This window comes from Dermacentor albipictus, chromosome 6 (assembly GCF_038994185.2).
Source record: "Dermacentor albipictus isolate Rhodes 1998 colony chromosome 6, USDA_Dalb.pri_finalv2, whole genome shotgun sequence".
Classification (NCBI taxonomy): Eukaryota; Metazoa; Arthropoda; class Arachnida; order Ixodida; family Ixodidae; genus Dermacentor; species Dermacentor albipictus.
The window spans coordinates 129,016,961-129,037,786 of record NC_091826.1 but is presented as its reverse complement, the minus strand read 5'-3'; the positions used below and the strand labels follow the sequence as shown (position 1 = coordinate 129,037,786).

At 47.2% G+C, this 20,826-nt stretch overlaps 1 protein-coding gene across 9 annotated transcripts in view; it reads right to left on the bottom strand.

Annotated features, from left to right (window-relative positions):
* Cadps (calcium-dependent secretion activator 1) overlaps positions 1 to 20,826 on the bottom strand; it is a 450,894-nt gene that overhangs the window by 314,644 nt on the left and 115,424 nt on the right. For all 9 annotated transcript variants that reach the window (XM_065428684.2, XM_065428681.2, XM_065428685.2 and 6 more), the window contains 3 exons: positions 17,145 to 17,211; positions 726 to 834; positions 47 to 238 (listed from right to left, as the gene is read on the bottom strand). In XM_065428684.2, the coding sequence (XP_065284756.1) occupies positions 47 to 238; positions 726 to 834; positions 17,145 to 17,211 (368 nt within the window). The remainder of the gene's footprint in view (positions 1 to 46; positions 239 to 725; positions 835 to 17,144; positions 17,212 to 20,826) is intronic.

Below are 20,826 nucleotides of genomic sequence, written 5' to 3'. Positions count from 1 at the left end.
GTCAAGCCAGACACAACATCTGAGGAAAAGAAAAAACAACACTTGCCACCCTGCATGCGTGAGATGGTGGAGTTCTTGCTGGCCAGTGGCTGGATGAGGGGCGTTGGCTTGTGCGACTGGCCAGTTGCCCGGTACATGGCCATCACCCACAGGTGGCACTCATTCTCGTCCTCACTCGCAAAGGCCACACTGTCCCCCTCTCGCACAGCATTGAAGAAGAAGCGGCCACCCTCCAGCTCTGCACAGGTGCATCAAAGACACCCCCCTCTTCGCAGCCTTGGCTTCAGAAATAAATATGTTGTGTGCAAAATGGACACCACACAGAGAAGACGACAAACGCGCTCAGTTGTGTTCGTCGTCTTCTTCGTCCATGTCACATCATTTTGTCATAGCATTGCTGCCCGTGCTTTGGAAATGAAGCTGCTGTATGGCGTGCCTGTCCTTAAGCAAGAAAGAAAGCTAGTGAATGCACTGCCCAAGTACCTTAATGTTGAGAACCCTGCCAGCACAAGGATGGTGCACTGAGCAAGATTCCCACACTAATGGTGCATCACGCATGATGCACAAGATAATGACTTATTTGCATGCCTAGTTCAAAGAAAGTGCAACAAAAGGAGAGACTTTCCTCGAATGGCAAAGTTATGTCTTGAGGATGGCAGATAATGCGCAGTGTAGACAGTAACCTGCACTGCAGAACACTGGGTGTGAAAGGCAAAGCTCCCCACCTGTGAGTGCCTCCGTGTAGTCCACTGTGTAGCCATCCAGCTGAAGCAGCTCCGTGGGCACCGATGTTTTTTCCCTGAAGCTGCACATGGCAAACGTGTACTGTGACACCTGAAAACACAGAAAATTTGATAAAAGCACTGGTCTTATTATGCACATATATTATGCACTAAAAGCAAATGTGCATAAACATAGGCAACACTTGCTACTACTGCCGTGCACTGCACAATGACACAATCATACATGACATTATGAGGTATGTGAAAGAATAATGCACATGTTGCTTCAAGTTCGGTACTTCGGTACTGAGGATTTTGAAAAAGAATTGCGAAATTATGTATTCTGATAATGTTTTCTAGTATTCTGGTGAATTTTGTTAAAAGTACTTGAAATTGTATTTTTTTTTATTGTTACTCTGTACTCACTCCTGCTATGTCTCAGAAACTGAGACAGCAGTATTTGTAAATAAATAAATAAATAAAATAAAGTTGCGAACAATATATTGATGCGTGTATTCTATGCAGACGGCGACGACGATGGGAGCACTAACGGACTCCGCCTAGTGGGTCAGAGTGAAATTGGATGATGACGAAGAAGACGTGTCTCCAACTTCTCTGTTTGTTTTTGAACAGATTGTCCTGTTGTTCATGAAGAACGTCTTCTCCCTGTGTTCTGTCCGCGTTGTACCGCGACACTGGTGGAGGTGCTGGGTACTGACCGCATCTGATATGTCGAAGTCCTTCTGTGAGTCGTTCATCTAGCCCAGATGCACTGTCATCAGTTACGACACCCGTGCATCGCTTTAGTCGTCGACTGCTAGGCCTTGCCCCGGAGTTCTCCGCTCTTCAACCGCCTCTCTCCAGGAGCTGCACACATCTCGCAATGGCTGAAACCAGTCCACCACAAGCACTCCAAAGCAGTCGGTTTCCCAGTCCACAACAGGTAACCATTCTGCATCCGCTGGTTCCCGATCGCTATTGCTGTGCAGTCTGTGAAGACATTGATGACTGGCTGGACAAGGATGAACACGTCTCACAGATTAATCAGTGGACTGAGCAGCAAAAGCTCTCCCACGTCTATTTCGCCCTCGACGACAGTGGCCGTACTTGGTTCGAGAACTGCGAGGCTAGCCTCACGAGCTGGCATGACTTTCGGCAAAGGATCACGGATAATTTTGCGAGTGCCGAACGACGCGACTGCGCCCAGCAAATGATGGAGCCACGCGTGCAAAAACCTAATGAGTCGGTCACAATGTTCGCCGAGGACATGGCCCGCCTCTTTCGTAGAGCCAACCCGAACATAACCGAAGATAGGAAGTTGCGCTACCTCATGCGAGGTGTAAAAGAGCAGTTCTTTGCGGGGCTTGTGCACAATCTGCCAGTCACTGTCGCTGAGTTTATCAAAGAGGCTATGGCTATTGAGCAGGCCCTTCATCAAAGATGCAGGCAATACGATCGACTGTCCACCAGCACTACAATCAATGCCAGCGCAGTGACTGCCGAGTATCAGAACTTGTTGCGTGAGTTGGTCAGATAGCTCATTAGAGAGGAAATTCAAAAGATTCTAACACCGACACTAAATAGACCCGTCGCGTCAATCGCTGAAGTGGTGCGTGACGAAATCCAGCAGGCATTCCTGGTAACCGAGCTTCAAAACCACCAGCGACCCCTGAGTTACGCCGCCGCTGTCCGATGTCCACCACCGGTTGCAATCACATCGCCGTACCACCAGCCTCCGACAGCCGCTCCATGGTTGCCGCCGCAAGAGGAGGCTTCGAAGCATGCAGCTGTTATGCCGCTTCAGTCATACCGCCAGCCGTCATTCGCTGCGTCTTGGTCACCGCTGCAAAATGATGCTACAGGATGGCCACAACTTCGGAGAACCGACGTATGGCGCACTGTCGATAGGCGCCCACTCTGTTTTCACTGCGGAGGCGCCGGCCATATTTCGCGTCATTGCTGGCATCGTGACACATCATTTCGACCTCTTCGTCCGTGGTCCTATGGTCAACGTGCAAATGATGACACCATGCTACGCCGCGACGACGCTGCTTTTCAGGGACTCCCAATAGCGCACCTGAGTGACGAATCTGTGCCCAATCATCGGTCCAGTTTCAGCCGTCAGTCGCGCTCTCCAACCCCTCCTCGTCATATGGACGCTCCGAGGACACTGGCACCGAGCTCCCGTCGGAGAAACTGAAGGCGGCGACCTCTGGGGGCAAGGTTGCAGGCCCGCCGCAAGGCACTAAAAAGCCCCCAACATTCTCGCTGCAGAACGACGTGAAGCCGATAAGCACTGAAGAAATTGTGAGCGCCACCATTGATGTTTTTGTGGATGGGCAGCCGGTGACAGCGTTAGTCGACATTGGTGCCGACTTCTCTATAATGAGTCAGGAACTCGCCCTCCGCCTTAAGAAAGTAAAGACGCCATGGACGGGACCTCACATAAGGACAGCAAGCAGCCAATTACTGATGCCTACTGGAAGATGTACTGCTAGAGTTAACATCGGGGATTCTTCTTTCGTGGCCACTTTCATCGTCCTTCCTGTATGCTGTAAAGATTTGGTTATTGGAATGGACTTCCTAAAAGAATATGGCACCGTGCCTAACATCCCGGACCACATGGTGACGTTCTATAAGACCTCCGGTTTAGTCCATTGCTTATCGCCGCAACACAACTTCTTTCGTTTACCAGAAGATGACGTCGTCATCCCCCTCGATCGTGTGCTCTTGTTTCGGTAGCATGTGACATACCGTTTTGTTGCGAAGGAGTTGCTGACCAAATAACCACGTTGTTGTTTACTCGCGGTATCTCGGTCGCACGAGGAATCGTGAATGTCACCGAGGGGCGCACAAACCTGTTGCTAACAAATTTTAGCACAGCACGACGGCACCTTCCCAAGGGCATGGCTGTGGCTTATTTTGACGGTGTTGCGGATGTTCGTGGCTGCTGTTCAGTACTCAAAGAAGCGCCTACGCAAGACCCAGCTCCTCCACTTGACATTAGCACTGCTTTGTCGCAGCACGAACGCGAACGCCTTTTTACGCTATTGGCCAAGTTCAACGACTGCTTTGCATCGACATCCAGCGTCGGTCGGACGCCTCTAACAAAGCACTGAATAATTACAGAGGACCGCAAGACCGATTCACCGAAATCCATATCGTGTGGCTCCTAAAGAACGTGACCCTATCCAACAACAAGTGACAAAAATGCTTGAAGATGACGTGATCCAACCATCAACGAGTCCCTGGGCATCTCCTGTAGTTCTGGTCAAGAAAAAAGATGGCAGCTTGCGTTTCTGTGTGGACTACCGAAAGCTAAATGAGGTGACAAAGAAAGACCTGTACCCGCTTACCCGTATGATGATTACTTCTTTTCAATGGACTTAAAAAGCGGATATTGGCAAATCGAAGTAGACCCGAGAGGCCGTGAAAAAACTGCTTTCGTGATGCCAGATGGCCTATACGAATTTAAAGTCTTGCCTATCGGCTTGTGTTCTGCCCCTGCTACGTTCCAACGCCTCATGGATACTGTACTTTCGGGTCTGAAGTGGAAAACCTGCTTAGTGTTATCTCAACGACGTCATTGTGTTCTCCGCAACATTTGAAGAACACCGCGAACGACTTGAGGCGGTTCTGCAGTCCATACGGTCCGCTGGCCTCACCCTGGAGCCACAGAAGTGCCACTTTGGCTTCGCGGAACTGCAGTTTCTCGGTCACATCGTCAGCCACGCAGGTGCCCGGCCAGATCCTGAAAAAATTGCAGCCGTCGCGCAGTTTCCCATACCATCCGATAAAAAGACTGTCAGGCGCTACCTCGGCCTCTGTGCCTATTACCAGCGGTTTATTGCGTACTTTGAGCGCATTGCATTGCCGTTAACTCGCCTGACGAGAGACGATGTTGCTTTTGTATGGGGTGACGAAGAGCAAGGTGCATTCAACGACTTGCGGCAACGTCTCCAGACACCTCCAGTGCTTGCTCACTTTGATGAGACCGCTCCTACATTGCTCCACACTGATGCCAGCAATGTTGGCTTGGGAGCTGTTCTTGTGCAGTGGCAAGACGACACAGAAAGAGTGCTTGCCTATGCAAGTAGAACACTCTCACGTACAGAGGCTAATTACTCCACAACTGAGAAAGAATGCCTCGCCGTGGTATGGGCGGTTATGAAATTTCGCCCATATTTGTATGGCCGCCACTTCACAGTTATCAGCGACCACAATTCACTCTGTTGGTGACAAACCTTAAAGATCCCTCTGGATGACTGGCGTGTTGGAGCCTAAGGCTGCAAGAGTTTGACATGACTGTCACGTACAAGTCGGGGAAATGACATACGGATGCTGACTGCTTGCCTCGATTGCCGACAGAGTCAGCCGCTCCGCCCGAAGAAGAAGACTCAGCATTTCTTTGTGTTATGGACACATCCGCCATCGCGCAACAACAACGGGACGACCCTGAGTTGCTTGAACTAATTAATTACTTGGAGGGAAGATCTGCGAAACCGCCTAGAGTTTTCGCAAGAGGACTGTTGTCATTTTGTTTACAGGCCAAGGTCCTTACAAAAAAAACTTTTCTTCAACCGGGTCCCCCTATCTGCTTGTCCTTCCTGCAGCTCTTCGTACAGAAGTACTTCCAGCTTGCCACAACGAGGTGACTTCTGGTCACTTAGGCTACACGCGAACATTAGCCAGAGTGTAGCAAAGGTACTACTGGCCGAGACTTACCACTGCCGTAAAACATCACGTTCGCACTTGTCTCGAGTGCCAGAGGTGCAAGTCGCCTCCGATGGAACCAGCCGGCCTCCTACAACCCATCCAGGTCCCTCCAAGACCATTTGATCAAATCGGAATGGATATTTTGGGCCCACTTCCTACTTCTACTGAAGGCAATCGCTTTGTTATTGCCGCAACCGACTATCTCCCACGTTACGCTGAAACAGAGGCAATCCAGAGCAGCACAGCAGCCGAGGTAGTGCGCCTTTTCATTGAGCATGTGGTGTTGCGACACGGCGCGCCAACAGTCGTAATAACAGACCGAGGAACCACATTTACGACTGCACTTTTAGATCACGTCTTGCTACTAAGTGGAACGGCCTATCGAAAGTCAACTGCCTACCATCCACAAACCAATGGGTTCACAGAGCGCCTAAACGAAGCCACTGAACGCATGCTATTAATGTACGTGGATGTTGAACATAAAAATTGGGAAGACATTCTACCTTATATTACCTTCGCATAGAACACGGTGAAACAAGAGACGACGCGCATGACTCCGCTCACCCTTGTTCACGGAGGAGATGAACGAACAATGCTGGATGCGATGCTTCCACATGACTTTGACAACACTGATACGGATGCCGATGTGTTTACGCAACGCACAGAAGAGGCTCGGCAGCTCGCGCGCTTGTGGATCAGCCAGCAGCAAGACTATGACGCAGGCCGCTATGATCTTCAATGTAGAATAGTTACCTATGAAGTCGGCGACAGAGTGTGGGTTTGGACAACCATACGAAAACAAGGCCTCTCCAAGAAACTGTTAAGGCGATACTTCGGACCATATCGGGTATTGCGGCGACTCAGTGATGTCACCTACGAGGCCGTTCCCGATAATCCCAACTGTACGTGGCGCCGCACACAACGTCCTGAACTTGTGCAAGTTGTCCGCATGAAGCCGTATGTGAGCAAATAACTATGCTAGTGGCCTTCACTTCCGCAAGTACCATTTCTTGTCTAGCATCGGGACGATGCTCTCGTTGGGAGGGACAAATGACGCGTGTATTCTATGCAGACGACGACGACGATGGGAGCACTAACGGACTTTGCCTAGTGGGTCAAAGTGAGATTGGATGATGACGAAGAAGACGTGCCTCTAGCTGCTCTGTTTGTTTTTGAACAGATTGTCATGTCGGTGAAGAACGTCTCCCTGTGTTCTGTCTGCGTTGTACTGCGACAATATGTTTCCTCGTGATATTGTCACCTGGTAGTGAAGTTAGGTGGGCAGATAAGATTAAGAAGTTTGCAGGGACAACATGGCCACAATTAGTACATGACTGGGGTAGTTGGAGAAGTATTGGAGAGGCCTTTGCCTTGCTGTGGGTGTAATCAGGCTGCTGCTGCTGCTGCTGCTGCTGATGATGATGATGAGTGACGTTAAAGAACGCAGTAGCAATACTGTGAAAGACAAAACTAACTTTTATTGGGCGAACCTGTGCCCGCAAAACAGGTTACACTTAAAGCACAACGATAGCGGCGAACACAGTCGGCAATCGCGCGTTGGCTTTTATGCATCAGTCGTCGAATGTTCCAAAGTATTCTCTGGGACCCACGTGTCTTCCACAAAGTTCGACACTATTTGCGACGCACATACATGCAATCAGATTACGCAAGGTTCGGTAACAGACATCGAATGGAACCTTTGAGAACATTTGAGAAACTTCCGATACATGCAGGCACGTCCTATGCTATGTGATAACACTTGTTAGACGGTGAAACGTGGTCACCCGATAAAGATCAAGAACTGCACGTGTCAATACCCCCCTCTTAAGAAGCATCGACCCAATGCTGCAAACAAATGAAAATAATAAAGAAAAGCATCCGTAGCAAAGAAACAACAAAATAAGGAAGTTCATCAGCGTGCGTAAAAGGGTTTAAGATGCACCACATGGACCACTCCAGATCGTGTGCGGCACCGCTGTGAAAGCGAAATGCCGTCTGGCACGACCTCATAGTCCAGTGCACCAATGCGTCGGATGAACTTGTAGGGTACGAAATAGTGTCTCAATAGCTTCTCACTGAGTCCTCAATGGCTTATCAGCATCCAAACCCAAACACGGTCGCCAGGCTGGTACTCGACATAGCGTCGTTGGAGGTTGTAGTGTCGGCTGTCGGTATTCTGCTGGTTCTTGATCCGTAGGCAGGCGAGCTGTCGGGCTTCTCCAGCGTGCTGGAGATAGGTAGCGACGTCAAGATTCTCTTCGCCGGTGACATGTGGCAACATGACATCGAGAGTTGTCGTTGGGTTACTGCCGTCAACCAGGTTGAATGGTGTGATCTGTGTTGTTTCTTGCACCGCCGTGCTATAAGCAAAGGTTACGTACGGCAGGACCGCGTCCCACGTCTTGTGCTCGACATAAACGTACATTGCTAGCATGTCGGCGAGGGTCTTGTTCAGGTACTCCATGAGACCATTCGTCTACAGGTGGTAGGCAGTTATCGTGCTATGGCTTGTCTGGCTATATTGCATAATGGTTTGGGTGAGCTCTGCTGTAAAGGCCGTTCCCCTGTTGGTGATGAGGACTTCTGGGGCACCATGTCGCAGCAGGATGTCCTCGACGAAAAAGTTCGCCACTGCAGCTGCGCTTCTTTTCGGTAGAGGGTTAGTTTCAGTGAAGCGGGTGACATAGTCCGTCGCCATGACGATCCATTTATTTCCGCATGTTGACGTCGGAAACGGTCCCAATAAATCCATCCCAATCTGCTAAAATGGTCGGCAAGGAGGTTCGATCGGCTATAATAATCCTGCTGGCCTTGTCGGTGGTGTCTTGCGTCGCTGACAGTCTCGGCATGTCTTGATGTAACGGGCAATGTTGGTGGTCAGACGTGGCCAGTAATACCTTTCCTGCATCCTCGACAGCGTTCGGGAGAATCCGGGGCACCCACCGGCTGGATCGTGTGGTACTTTTGGAGGCAGTGTTGATGGAACAACAGGAAGGTACTTGGCACGGACTGGTGAGAAGTTCTTCACAAGCAGGTTGTTTTGTAGCGTGAACGAAGACAATCTGCACTTAAATGCCCTAGGAACAACGTCGGTGTTCCCTTCCAAATACTCGACAAGACCTTTTAGCTCTCAGTCTGCTCATTGCTGTTTAGTGAAGTCTTCTGCGCTTATTATTCCAAGGAAGGTGTCGTCGTCCTCGTTGTCTTGCGGCGGGGGATCGATGGGGGCACGTAATAGGCAGTGGGCGTCAGAGTGTTTTCGTCCGGACTTATAGATTACCGTGATGTCATATTCTTGCAGTCTGAGGTTCCACGCGCCAGCAGTCCTGAAAGGCCCTTTAAGTTAGCTAGCCAACACAATGCGTGATGGCTGCTGACGACTTTGAATGGCCTGTCATATAGGTAAGGGAGGAATTTTGCTGTAGCCCAAATGATGGCGAGGCATTCCTTTTCAGTTGTAAAATAATTGTCTTCCGCTTTTGACAGCGACCGGCTAGCATAAGATATCAACCGTTCAAGTCCGTCTTTCCTCTGGACTAGGACTGCACCGAGGCCTAGGCTACTGGCGTCAGTGTGGATTTAGGTATCGGCGTCCTTGTTGAAGTGTGCAAGTACCGGCGATGACTGCATGTGTCGTTTGTTTTCTAGAAATGCGACGGCCTGCGACGTTTCCCACTTGAACTCGACATCACATTTCGTTAGTTGTGTTAGAGGCTCCACGGCGCGTGAACAGTCCTTGACAAAGCGCCTGTAGTAGGCGCACATGCCAGGACATCTACACACTGCCTTCTTATCGATGGGCTGTGGGAACTTTGCGATGGCAGATGTCTTCTGCGGGTCAGGGCGAACTCCAGATTTGCTGATGACGTGGCCTAGGAACAGAAGCTCACCGTAAGCGAAGCGACACTTTTCCGCCTTCACAGTGAGCCCTGATGACTTGATGGCCTCTAATACTGTCGCAAGCCGCCTAAGGTGATCTTCAAAATTTCCGGTGAAGACAACAACATCATCCAAGTAAACAAGACACGTCTGCCACTCCCATCCTGCTAACACCATGTCCATGACGCGCTGAAACGTTTCAGGCGCCGAGCACAGTCCGAATGGCATGACCTTAAACTCGTACAGGCCGTCTGGTGTGATGAAGGCAGTCTTTTCGCGACCTCTCTCGTCGACTTCTATTTGCTAGTAGCCAGACTTGTGGTCCATCAATGAGAAGTATTTAGCATTGCAAAGCCGATCCAATGTGTCGTCTATCCGTGGAAGGGAGTATACGGCCTTCTTCATGATCTTGTTCAGTCGACGATAATCGACGCAGAAACGTAGGGTTCCATCTTTTTTTTTTACACCAAGGCTACAGGAGATGCTCACGGGCTTTTCAACGGCTTAATGATCATGTTGTGCAGCATTTAGTTGACTTGTTGCCTAATAGTGTCACATTCTCGTGTCGAAACTCGGTAAGGGCTCTGGCGGAGTGGTCAAGCCCACTCTTCAGTCATCATGCGATGCTTTGCGACTGGTGCTTGTCAAATCCTCGATGACGTCAAAAAACACTCTTTGTATAGTCGGAGAAGACTTCTGAGCTGTTGCTCCTTACTCATGGGGAGACTTGGATTTATGTTGAAGTCTGGTTCAGGAACTATGGTTATCAGGGTAGATGCGGCAGAATCCGAGAGGACAAACGCATTGCTGGTTTCCACAATTTCCTCGATGTACCCGACTGTCGTGCCTTTGTTAATGTGCTTGAACTCCTGGCTGAAGTTTGTCAGCAACACCTTCATTTTTCCTCCGTGCAGTCCAGCAATCCTTCTTGCGACACAAATTTCACGATCGAGCAGTAGACGTTGGTCACCCTCGATGACGCCTTCTACGTCAGCGGATGTTTCGGTGCTGACGGAAATAATAATGCTGGAGCACGGTGGGATGCTCACTTGATCTTCGAGCACACTCAAGGCATGGCGACTACGACAGCTCTCCAGCAGTAATGCTTTACCTTCTGACAGCAATATCAATTTCGTCATCCGGTCGATGACTGCGCCGTGTTGGTTCAGGAAGGCCATACTGAGAATGATGTCTCATGAACGCTGTTGGAGGATAACGAAGGTGGCAGGGTAACTCTGGTCTTGAACTGTAATTCTTGCCATGCAGACTCCAGTCGGCATAATGAGGTGTCCTCCAGTGGTCTGAATTTGAGGGACTTCCCATGCAGTCTTAACTTTCTTCAACTGGGTGGCGATGTGTCCACTCATGACAGAGTAATCAACCCCTGTGTCCACTAAGGCGGTGACTGCGTGGCCTTCTAGAAGCACGTCAAGGTTGGTGGTTCTTTGTGTTGCGTTACAGTTAGGTCTTGGCGTCGGATCACGGCTGCGTCATGTTAACCTGTGGCTGGTATGTGGCGTCATCAGGTCATCTTTTGTCAGCGTATTCTTTGCTTGCAGAATTTGTCGGGATGGCAGTGTGTCGTTGTTATGTTGTCAAGATAGTCTCTTCGGCGTCTTCGTCGCCAGCGGAGGATCTTTGTCAGTTTGGCAAACAGCAAATGCACCTCCATTGGTTGCTGCTTTTAGTTTTCCGGATATGGGCTTGCAGAGCGGCCTCGGGCTGGGCCAGCGTATGGTCATCGTTGCGGTGACAGGTAGCGGCCTAGTGACGGTGAACGAGATGGTTGTCGAGGGCTCCACTGAGTAGCGGCGCGGTAGTCAGCAATATCGCGAGGTCGTTCGCCAAGCTGTGGTCACGGCACGTTAAGGTGAAACCCTCGGAGTCCCACCTCTTGGTATGGGCATCGGCGGTAGATGTGCCCGGCTTCTCCACAGTGATAGCAAAGCAGACGGTGGTAGGGGGCGTGCCAGACATCAATCTTCCTTGGAATGCTGCATGGGGCGATGGGTTGGCATGCTGGCGGTGGAGGCGGTGGTGAACAATAGAATTGTGTCGTCACTGGGCCCTGCCGTGTGCGCTAATAGGGTACGTGACAGCAGGCTACAGCGGCGTATGTCATCGCTTGTGCCTGAGGCTGCAGTGATTCAGGGGCTACTCTGAGCTGTTGGAGCTCTTCACGTACGACGTCGACAATCGAAGCCACTTAAGGCTGTGATGAAGGGAACAGCTTCTGTAGCTCCTCCCGCACGACTGCTCGGATAGTCTTGCGCAGGTCGTAGGTGGCCAGTGACTGAACTCCGGTGTAGTTTGTTGAGTTTGTGCGGCAGTTGAATTGCCAGTTCCGCATTTCCAGTGTCTTCTCGATGCTGGTGGCCTCGCGAAGAGACTCGTCAATGGACTTTGGTCGGCTTCGTACCATTCCGGCGAAAAGTTCCTCCTTCACACCACGCATGAGTAGGTGGACTTTCTTCTCCTCAGACGTTTCCGGGTCGGCGTGGCGGAATAGACGGCTCATTTCCTCTTTGAAGATCGTGGTGGTCTCATTAGGCAGCTGCACTCGGGTTTCTAGTAGTGCTTGGGCTCATTCTCAGCGTACGATGCTTGTGAATGTCTGCAGAAGTCGCTTCGGAACAGGTTCCACATCATTAAGGCGGCTTCTCGGTTCTCGAACCACATCCTGGTGGCGTCTTCCAATGCGATGTCGAAGTTTGTCGTCGCTGTTCCAGCTGTTAAATGCAGCGACTCTCTCATACGTCTGAAGGTATTCGAATGTTGAACCGCGGAATGTCGGAGGCTCCCTGGGCTGCTGCAGCATTATGGGGGACACTGGGCCTGCCATTGGGGTTGACTGGGCAACGATCCTCCTGGTCGTCTCAGGCAAAAGTCCGTGCTCCGGGAGCAGTCCTTGCAGCCTGTGGCTACCTCGCGGGTTCTTGGCAACGTTTGTGCTGTCTTCTGCGTTCGGCCTTGGGTCACGGCTTTGTGGGGGCATCCGGTACATGAACGCAAGGCATCTCCACCAGATGTCACGTTGTAGTGACGTTAAAGAACCCAGTAGAAATACTGTGAAAGACAAAATTAACTTTTATTGGGCGAACCTGTGCCCACAAAAACAGGCTACACTTAAAGCACAACGACAGCGGTGAACACAGTCGGCGCGAAAATCTTCCGAAACCTCGGATACATGCAGGCGCGTCCTGTGCTGTGCGATAACATTTGTTAGGTGGTGGAACGTGGTCGCCCTATAAAGATAAACAAATACATGTGTCGATATGAACGAGAAGAAAGGGCATTAGGTGAGGGGAGCGATGCCGTTAGCGTCAGTGATTGAGATCGTCCAGAGGAATGAAAACATGTTCATGGGTTACCTCCTCCCCACAATCAGTGTACTGAAGCTACCCCTTGAAACTCTGCTCGTGGAAGGTCTCCAGTTCTTTACACCCCTCACCGATGCACTCCTAAGTGGCATTCAGAAATGGTAAGACCCTCTGTATAATACAACTTGGTTAGCATGGGACATCTGTTCTGGAATAGTCACAATTGTTTTGCTTCAAAGATTTAATATTTCTATCTCAAAAGTAACTCATAAAAACCCTACTGTGCACTTGATTCTGCGTAGGCAATATTTTGGTCTCCTGAAGCATTAATTTTTTTTTTACTCATGCAACAGGTTCAGCCACCTCTTCAAAGAACGCAAACTTCTGTTGGCACCCGTTGCAATTCCTCGGTTTAAAGCTAAATGGGTGACTAGTGAAGGGCGACACCAGGAGGTTCACCAGCTGTTGATCGATGAATTGAACCACCTTTGTTATGGTTCTACACCAGAGGACGCATCTGGTGTTCCGAAGGAATCACCTACTGACAATTTTTTCACCTCTTCCTTGGCCTTACCTGCAACACTTTACACAAGCGCCAGCAACAGCAAAGCACGACGCTTCATAGTGGACATGGGCACGAGCATCGGAGCACTGAGAAACTACGAGCTGGTGTGCAAGGTGCTCCTACATTATAATACCGCCGTCCCCTCCAGCGCGTGCATTGAGAGAGTGCCTTCATACAAGCCTCCAGATTTCTCTCTACCATGCAAGCCACAGTAGTTCGTTGTAGCTTGAGTAAACTTGCGTTATTGTGTCACGGCAATAAAATTCCGAAAGAAAGTAAGGCAAACGCAATCGATTACATTACTGCCTGTGCTCAGTTACTTTTCTGGGGCTGTATTGACCACTGTAATCAATTACTCCAGCAGAACTTTTTGTTGGGCTAGTTGGTGCATATTACTGAAGTACTATAGCACCAAACAGACGACACAAGAAGAAGAGACACGGACGAGCGCTCGTCCGTGTCTCTTCTTGTGTCGTCTGTTTGGCACTATAGTACTTCAGTAATCAATTACATTTCAAAGGAAGTATGTGTAATTGTAATCAATTACTTATTTTCTGTAATGTGTACAAGTCTGATTTCAATTGCTGAGCACTGCACATACCATTGCCTACAGACCGCACATACCCAGGCTTTCCGCGATTCCGTCTGGTGAAGCCGCTATGAAAACCAATTGAAAACCAACCATTCACTTCAGTCATGTTTCAGAACTTTCATGTACTCAAAGACTAGAGTGTACTAGAACAGGGTTGAGTGGGGTAAGCAGCCGGGGTGGCGCATGCTTTGAAGTGAGGTGCCTAACAACAAAAAAATCTGCAGCAGCCCTGCGATCAAAGTGGATTGGGCTGTACGAAGGTCATGCCTTTGGAAACTATAGGCAATACTACTTGGGGTCGTTTGTACTACTCCGCGTGCTGGTATTTGTGATTGGACCACTTAAGTGTTACTGTCAAGAGGTGTTCTGTTTTAATTGATGAATCCCTCAGAGAGTAGAGCACCGCAGCGAGCAGTCACACAGCTGAGGCAATACAGGCACAAGGCTTCAAACAACTCGTCGTCGTCTTTCTCAAAACAGTTCATGCTGCTCGTTCTTCTCCAGTACAATTATCTCCCTGAAGAAGAGGAGCCGTCCCGGCGACCTACAGGCAGGATAGCAGAGGTGGATTGAAGTACAGCTTTAGCCATTGAACGTGGACAATTTAACGCCCTCGGCCGTGCTGATCCGAAGGTGGCTCAATAGGGTGCAGGAGAGGCGGGAATATCGTGAAGGTGCTTCTGTTACTGACCATGAGAAGGAAATTCACAGAAGAATGAAAATGGCTTGTGGTTGCATACGGCAAACATTGCCAGCTACTGACTGGAAGCTTACTGTTATCACTAAAAAGGAAGGTATACAAACAGTGCAGTTGCCGGTGCTGACATATGGGGCAGAGACTTGGAGACTGACAAAGAAGCTTGAGAACAAGTTAAGGACCGCGCAAAGAACGACGGAACGAAGAATGCTAGGCATAACTTTAAGAGACAGAAAGAGAGCGGTTTGGATCAGAGAGTAAACAGGTATAGACGATATTCCAATTGACATTAACAGAAAAAAATGGCGCTGGACAGGTCATGTAATGCGCAGATTAGATAAGTGTTGGACCATTAGGGCGACAGAATGGGTACCAAGAGAAGGGAAGCGCAGTAGAGGACGGCAGAAGATTAGCTGGTGCGATGAAATTAGGAAATTTACAGGTGCTAGTTGGAATCGGTTGGCACAGGACAGGGGTGATTGAAGATCGCAGGGAGAGGCCTTCATTCTTCAGTGGACATAAAATAGGCTGATGATGATGGTGGTGATGATGATGATGAGCTAGTCGTCCTTGGCCACATTGTTTTGAAAGATGGTATTACTTACCAAAAAGAAAGCACGGGTTTGCATAAGTGACCTCTTTTGCATGTGCACTTGCACAGAAAACGGGGTGTTTGAAGGTACGTGGATGCTTCAATAAATCAGTTGTAAGTGTGGCAACTGTGTGTGTGTTGGTGCAGGCGTGTGCATGCGTGCACGTTCCTCCTTCTGGTCCTAAGTGTTGGTTTTCGCTGTCTTTTTTTTATATTTTTCATTAAACGTGAACCAAATTGCACAGCAATTCACGCTTCTAAACCGATCAGTATAGAGCTGTGGAATAAGCTACCAGAATCAGAGTTCTTGAGTGCGATCCACAAAAATTTAAGCAGTTACTGACAGCCTATTTCCAGAAATAATTACTTTGCTCACAGCTCTGCCATACCTTATGTTCTTGGTGCCTTCAGCGACCATCCCATTTGTGTCCCTGACATGTTTTTTATTAAATATTTTGCTGTTATTTTCATTACTGCTGTGTTTACTGGTTTACACGCTCCCCCCCTTTGTAATATCTTGCAAGGGGCCTTTAAGAGAGAATAAATGATGATGCTGATGAGCCCCTACTTGGGCTGTGCCAACACAGCGACAGGCCTCAATATTACGTACACTTTCTATAAACACATGTGCGAGAATAATAAATGAGCTTAGTCTCCCACGCCCACCCCCAGCTTTTAAAAAACTACATAGCAGCCATTTTAGTGTGGGACTGCACAAGACCAAAGTTGAGGGTGTAATTATTACGAGGGGGAAAACAAATACTAATTTTCAGAAGCAAAGTTGGGGGTGCGCTTATTATGCAAGTGCATCACTCATAGATATTGATACACAAGTCATTTGAAAGATAGCGTGCTTAGCACTGTGTCAAGGATGCCGTCACACATATATGTCAATGCATTTGCACTAGTCATGTGAAATTCATGTGACGGTGCAGCGGTGGCGTAGAGGTACAACACCCGCTTCGCATGCAAGAGGTCCGTGGTTCAAATCCCGGTGCCGGCAATTTTCCACCGGATTAAAAAAAAAAAATGCGTGTTGATAAAATTGCATAAACAGGCATGGAGTACGTGCTGTGCAAAGCTGCAATCCATCCCAGTTGAGTCTAGCATGTGTTCCAAGCAATCTTGCACTTTCAACCACTTATTTCCTGGCGAATCCAGTATTCCAGACTTCCGATTATTTGGGCATTTCAGTTTTCCTAGTCGAGTCGGAATAGTCGGTCCAAGATTGTATGTCTAACTAGTGTAGCATGTAGCTGACTGTAAATGTACAAACAGGCTTAAAAGCACAACAATCTCACATACACATAAAATTAAACCAAAATGGAGCATGTCATTAGTTATAAATATCTTAATGTATACATATTTGACAATTTGTCATGGCAACCTTACGTAAGTTAGATTACTAACAATGCTAGTCGTGCTCTAGGTTACACCTGAGGCAACATTTTCATCGAACAACCGTACTCCTTAAATTATATTGCTATATAAAATATTCCACTCAAACCTTGAACATGCTTCAGCTATATGGAATTCAGCTCAAACCACGTTATCTCTCAGAATCCATGCAGAACCTATCAGTTAATTTTATGCTTGATACATATGTTTTCACTGAAAAAGTCACATGGATGAAATTGACTCTTGGCTTCCTGGTAATAAGAATAAGGATTTCCCATCTTTCACTTTTTCATACGCTGTTTTATTTTTTCTTTTCTATAGCCACATTTCCCCCAGTAGTTTATCTCACAACATGCCAACTTTTCTTTTTGTGTTAAAGTAGTGATTCTTTTCAGGCCTGCAAATCTGTTTTTACATATTTTCTTGCACACGAAAAGCAGAAAGCAGAATCATCTTTCCTCCTATTTGCTGCCACAGAAAATGCAACTTTGTTCAAGTACACCATTCTTTCGCTTGGTACGCTCTTTGCCTTGACAAATGTTTTGTGCCCACCCCCTTCTGTGGGCCTTGAGTTAGCACAGCCACTCATCGCTCGCCCTCTCAATCACCCAAGAGCCCGAGGGGAGTGAACAATCTGACAAAGGGAGTGATAAACAGACTCACTTGGACAAGAACAAAGTAACGCTTCTTCCACTTTTTCCACACTTGCTTGCCTTGAGCATAAAGGTAGCTGCAAAAAACATTCAGTTTGCGCCCATTAGGTGCATGTCACATGCTTTCGCACACAGAGAAACTATGTCATAATACTGATGCTCATTTGTTTCAAGGAACAGCTACAACCTTCAACTGGTTCCATGGGAGCATAGCAAACCAAATATGACACAATGAGCAAGGGTCACACCGCATCGTCAAGATAAGTGAAAAACAGACAAGATTCACTCACGATTACACTGTGCTATTGTACACGACACCAGCATTATAATTCAACAAAACTAATAAAATAAAGTTAATTTAGAGTGTAAACACATGTACAGTGGTGCCACTAACCAACTGAAATTTGGAGTAATTTTTGGAGCAGCAAAATGTTAATTTTGGAGCAGTTTTGAGCACCTAAATACAGACTTCAGAGCGCTTGGCAGTAAATAAATGTGAACTGCTCTAGGCCTTAGGCTATTTCAAACACTTAAAATTGCCAAGCGTTATTCCAGAAAGTATTCTCTTGCTGTAAAACAATGCTGCTTTGCCTCTAAGTAAAAATAAAGGGGAAACCTTAATTTAATTATGGCTTTTATTTAAATCAAGACAACAAACCTGTTCATGAAGCGCGCTGTCATTAGTTTATTTCAAATTGAGTCATCATCATCATCATCAGGCTATTTTATGTCCACTGCAGGATGAAGGCCTCTCCGTGCAATCTCCAATTACCCCTGTCCTGCGCCAACTGATTCCAACTAGCACATGCAAATTTCCTAATTTTGTCGCACCACCTAGTCTTCTGCCGTCCTCTACTGTGCTTCCCTTCTCTTGGTATCCATTCTGTCACCCTAATGGTCCAATGGTTATCTAAATCTAAATTGAGTGAAGCTCCTCAAATGTTGCCTTTGACATCTTATGAATTTTTTATTCACAGCTTCCAGCTTAGCCATGTTTTCAGCAAGGCTAGAGTAGCTACCACCAGTCACAAACACCTCGCCAGACTCAATGTCATCAATGCTCTTCTGAGCCAGGCCAGCCTTGATGAACCCCTTGGTAATGCTCCAGCATTGCTTTAGACACAAGGTGCATTTCAATAGTCTGCTTTTCCTCGTAAAGCTAAAGCCTCTGCTCAGCAACTGGCGCCAACCAATGATCCAGACACCAATAATTCAGACAAGCTCGATTATTCGAACAACTTCAATGCATTATCACTGGTCTACAAATTTAAGGTATAAGTGCAATCAAAATTTTGAACACCTTGAGGCATGCCATTCAACAATTAGGACCCTGCCTGCATGAGCGCATGCAAATTCGACTGCTGAGTTGAGTAGAATTTTCGCTAGGCGATGTTAACATTCCTAATATTAAATGGAATTCTGAATCGCCTGTTATGAATCCCTTCTCCACATTAGCTAATTATGTGTTCCCCCCTCCCCCTTCTTTTTTTCTCAGGTAATTGCACAACTTACAAGAACAACGAAATCTGCTGCAAATAGCTTCTGCCTAGTCTACCCTCTCCTTTGACATTACACTATCGAGTACAAAAGTTAAAAGTCAAGTTAAAACAATTCGTGATTACTTCTCTGGTAATATTAAAGCTATTAAGAATGAACTTAGTGCATTTATCGAAACTTCATGCAAGCGCTTCATGCAAAGCATGTAATTTATTATAAAGCTTTATAAATGTGCATTGCTGGCGATCGTACCAGCACTGCTCCCCAAAGTTTTCCGCCCACCCACCCTCTATTCGCCTTAGTTAACCCAATTGACATCAGTTGCACTAGCTATCCTACTGGCTAACCAGGTTGCATTATCAATAATTTTTTTCAACTTTCAGATGAAAAAATGTTGTTCATAATAGTTGAAATGTTGGTTAAGTTGTTTCTATAAAAAACAAAAAGAGTAGCAGAAAGGCAATGCATAACGACAATTTATCACTACATTCAAGCACTTCTGTCACACGGAAAGTGTCACCTGTTTGTGATAGATACAACATTCTCCGTGTTGACGTGAGCTGCGTGGTCAGTCTTGGTCTCAAGCTTTTTTTTTTTTTTTTAAGCACCGAAAATCGCCCTTGTGACATTGTGGGCTGCAAATCTAGCAATCAGTGACATGTCAAGTTGCGACATCGTGCCCTCTACAAGGCAACGTGCAAGAGGAGCAGCTGCAGCTCATCGGGCTGTCATTATGCAACCGGAACCAACATCTACAGCCTAGACAGCACTCGACATCCTCAAATGGTACAAACGTCCTCACACGTTTTACTACGTCCTCGAAACGACATTCACGGGTTCATCCTGAAAACATCTTTTGCAGGATTTATTAAGGATGTCCGATTGTCCAAGGAATGTCCACTACAGGACATTTAGTTTTATGTTAGAAGAAACCTTGAAATTGAAATTTTTAGGATTGGTTCGGCTGATGAATGAAAAATTAGAAGCTATACTTCTTGTGACGTCGTTACTATACCATGGAGCTTGACTTTGATTTTTTCATTGAGTTAAACGTTGATCGACTGCTCTTGGTACCGCACCACTGTTTTTGATTGAACCATTTTTTGTAACCTGTTTCATTTTGAGTACCTGCAGGTGATAGCATTTGTGATTGGTAATGAAAGAGTGAACCTGCAAGATATCCCCCGTGATGTCAGCAACCAAGCCACCCCATTTTCTTTTTTTTGCTGGCACCATCGTGGCTGGCACACTGGCACTTTCGATTTGAAAAGTCAAGCCAAGCCAGTCCAAGCCAAAGCCAAGTGCAGCATTGAAGAAAAACATGGCAGTGAACAGCGGGTAAGTCCATATCATATTTTTAGGTTGGCAGATAGTGGAATGCAGATTTGTAGAGGAAAGAAATAGACGCATAAGTACATGTTTCTAATTAGTGAACAGCATAGACACAACCTTTATAAAAATACATAGTGAATCAAATGACTTCGCATGACTTTGCCATGGAGCTCTTCGTGTGGGAGGGAACGGGTGCTGGAACCCAAGGTGTCACCTCGCCTGTAGAATAAAATCCCCAAAGCTGCTCTCCACAGGTTTGTGACACTTTATGCCGAGTCACAAAAGCGTACAGTTTAAACGTGATGATTTCAGCGTTTCTGGCCATCGCTTATTCATGGTTCAACGCCGCTGTAACGTCACTCTCAACCTCTCCATGCTGTTTTTACAAACAAGAGCATTGTTGCAAACGTCCAAGCAATCCGACGTTTTAACACTAGCTGGTGGCAAATATTGCGCTTTTCAGCCTCTAAACTAAATGCAGTTATACTTAATATTTTTCAAAATGATGTCGCAGCTAAGAAGGTGAAAAGTATTAGTTATGAAAAAAAAAAGAACACTGATTGGATTGATTTTGCCATAAAGAGCAACATTCGATAACCGGTAGACAATTTCTTTGGTGCTTCATGCATTATTTTGTGCTTCAGTGCTTACACATACAGGCACAAACATTTTCATTTGTCATTTCTCTGTATCTAGATGTAAGTTGTTTTTGACAATGTGCTGTTTATTATTTCTTTTAGTGACTCCTGTAAGCTCTAGCGCTTCAGTGTTTTTGGATAAAGACATTTCAAGCGGAGATTTCCCCTGGCTTTGTCACACGTCTTTCAACCTTTTTTGTCAGTGTGACATGTGCCGTTACTAAG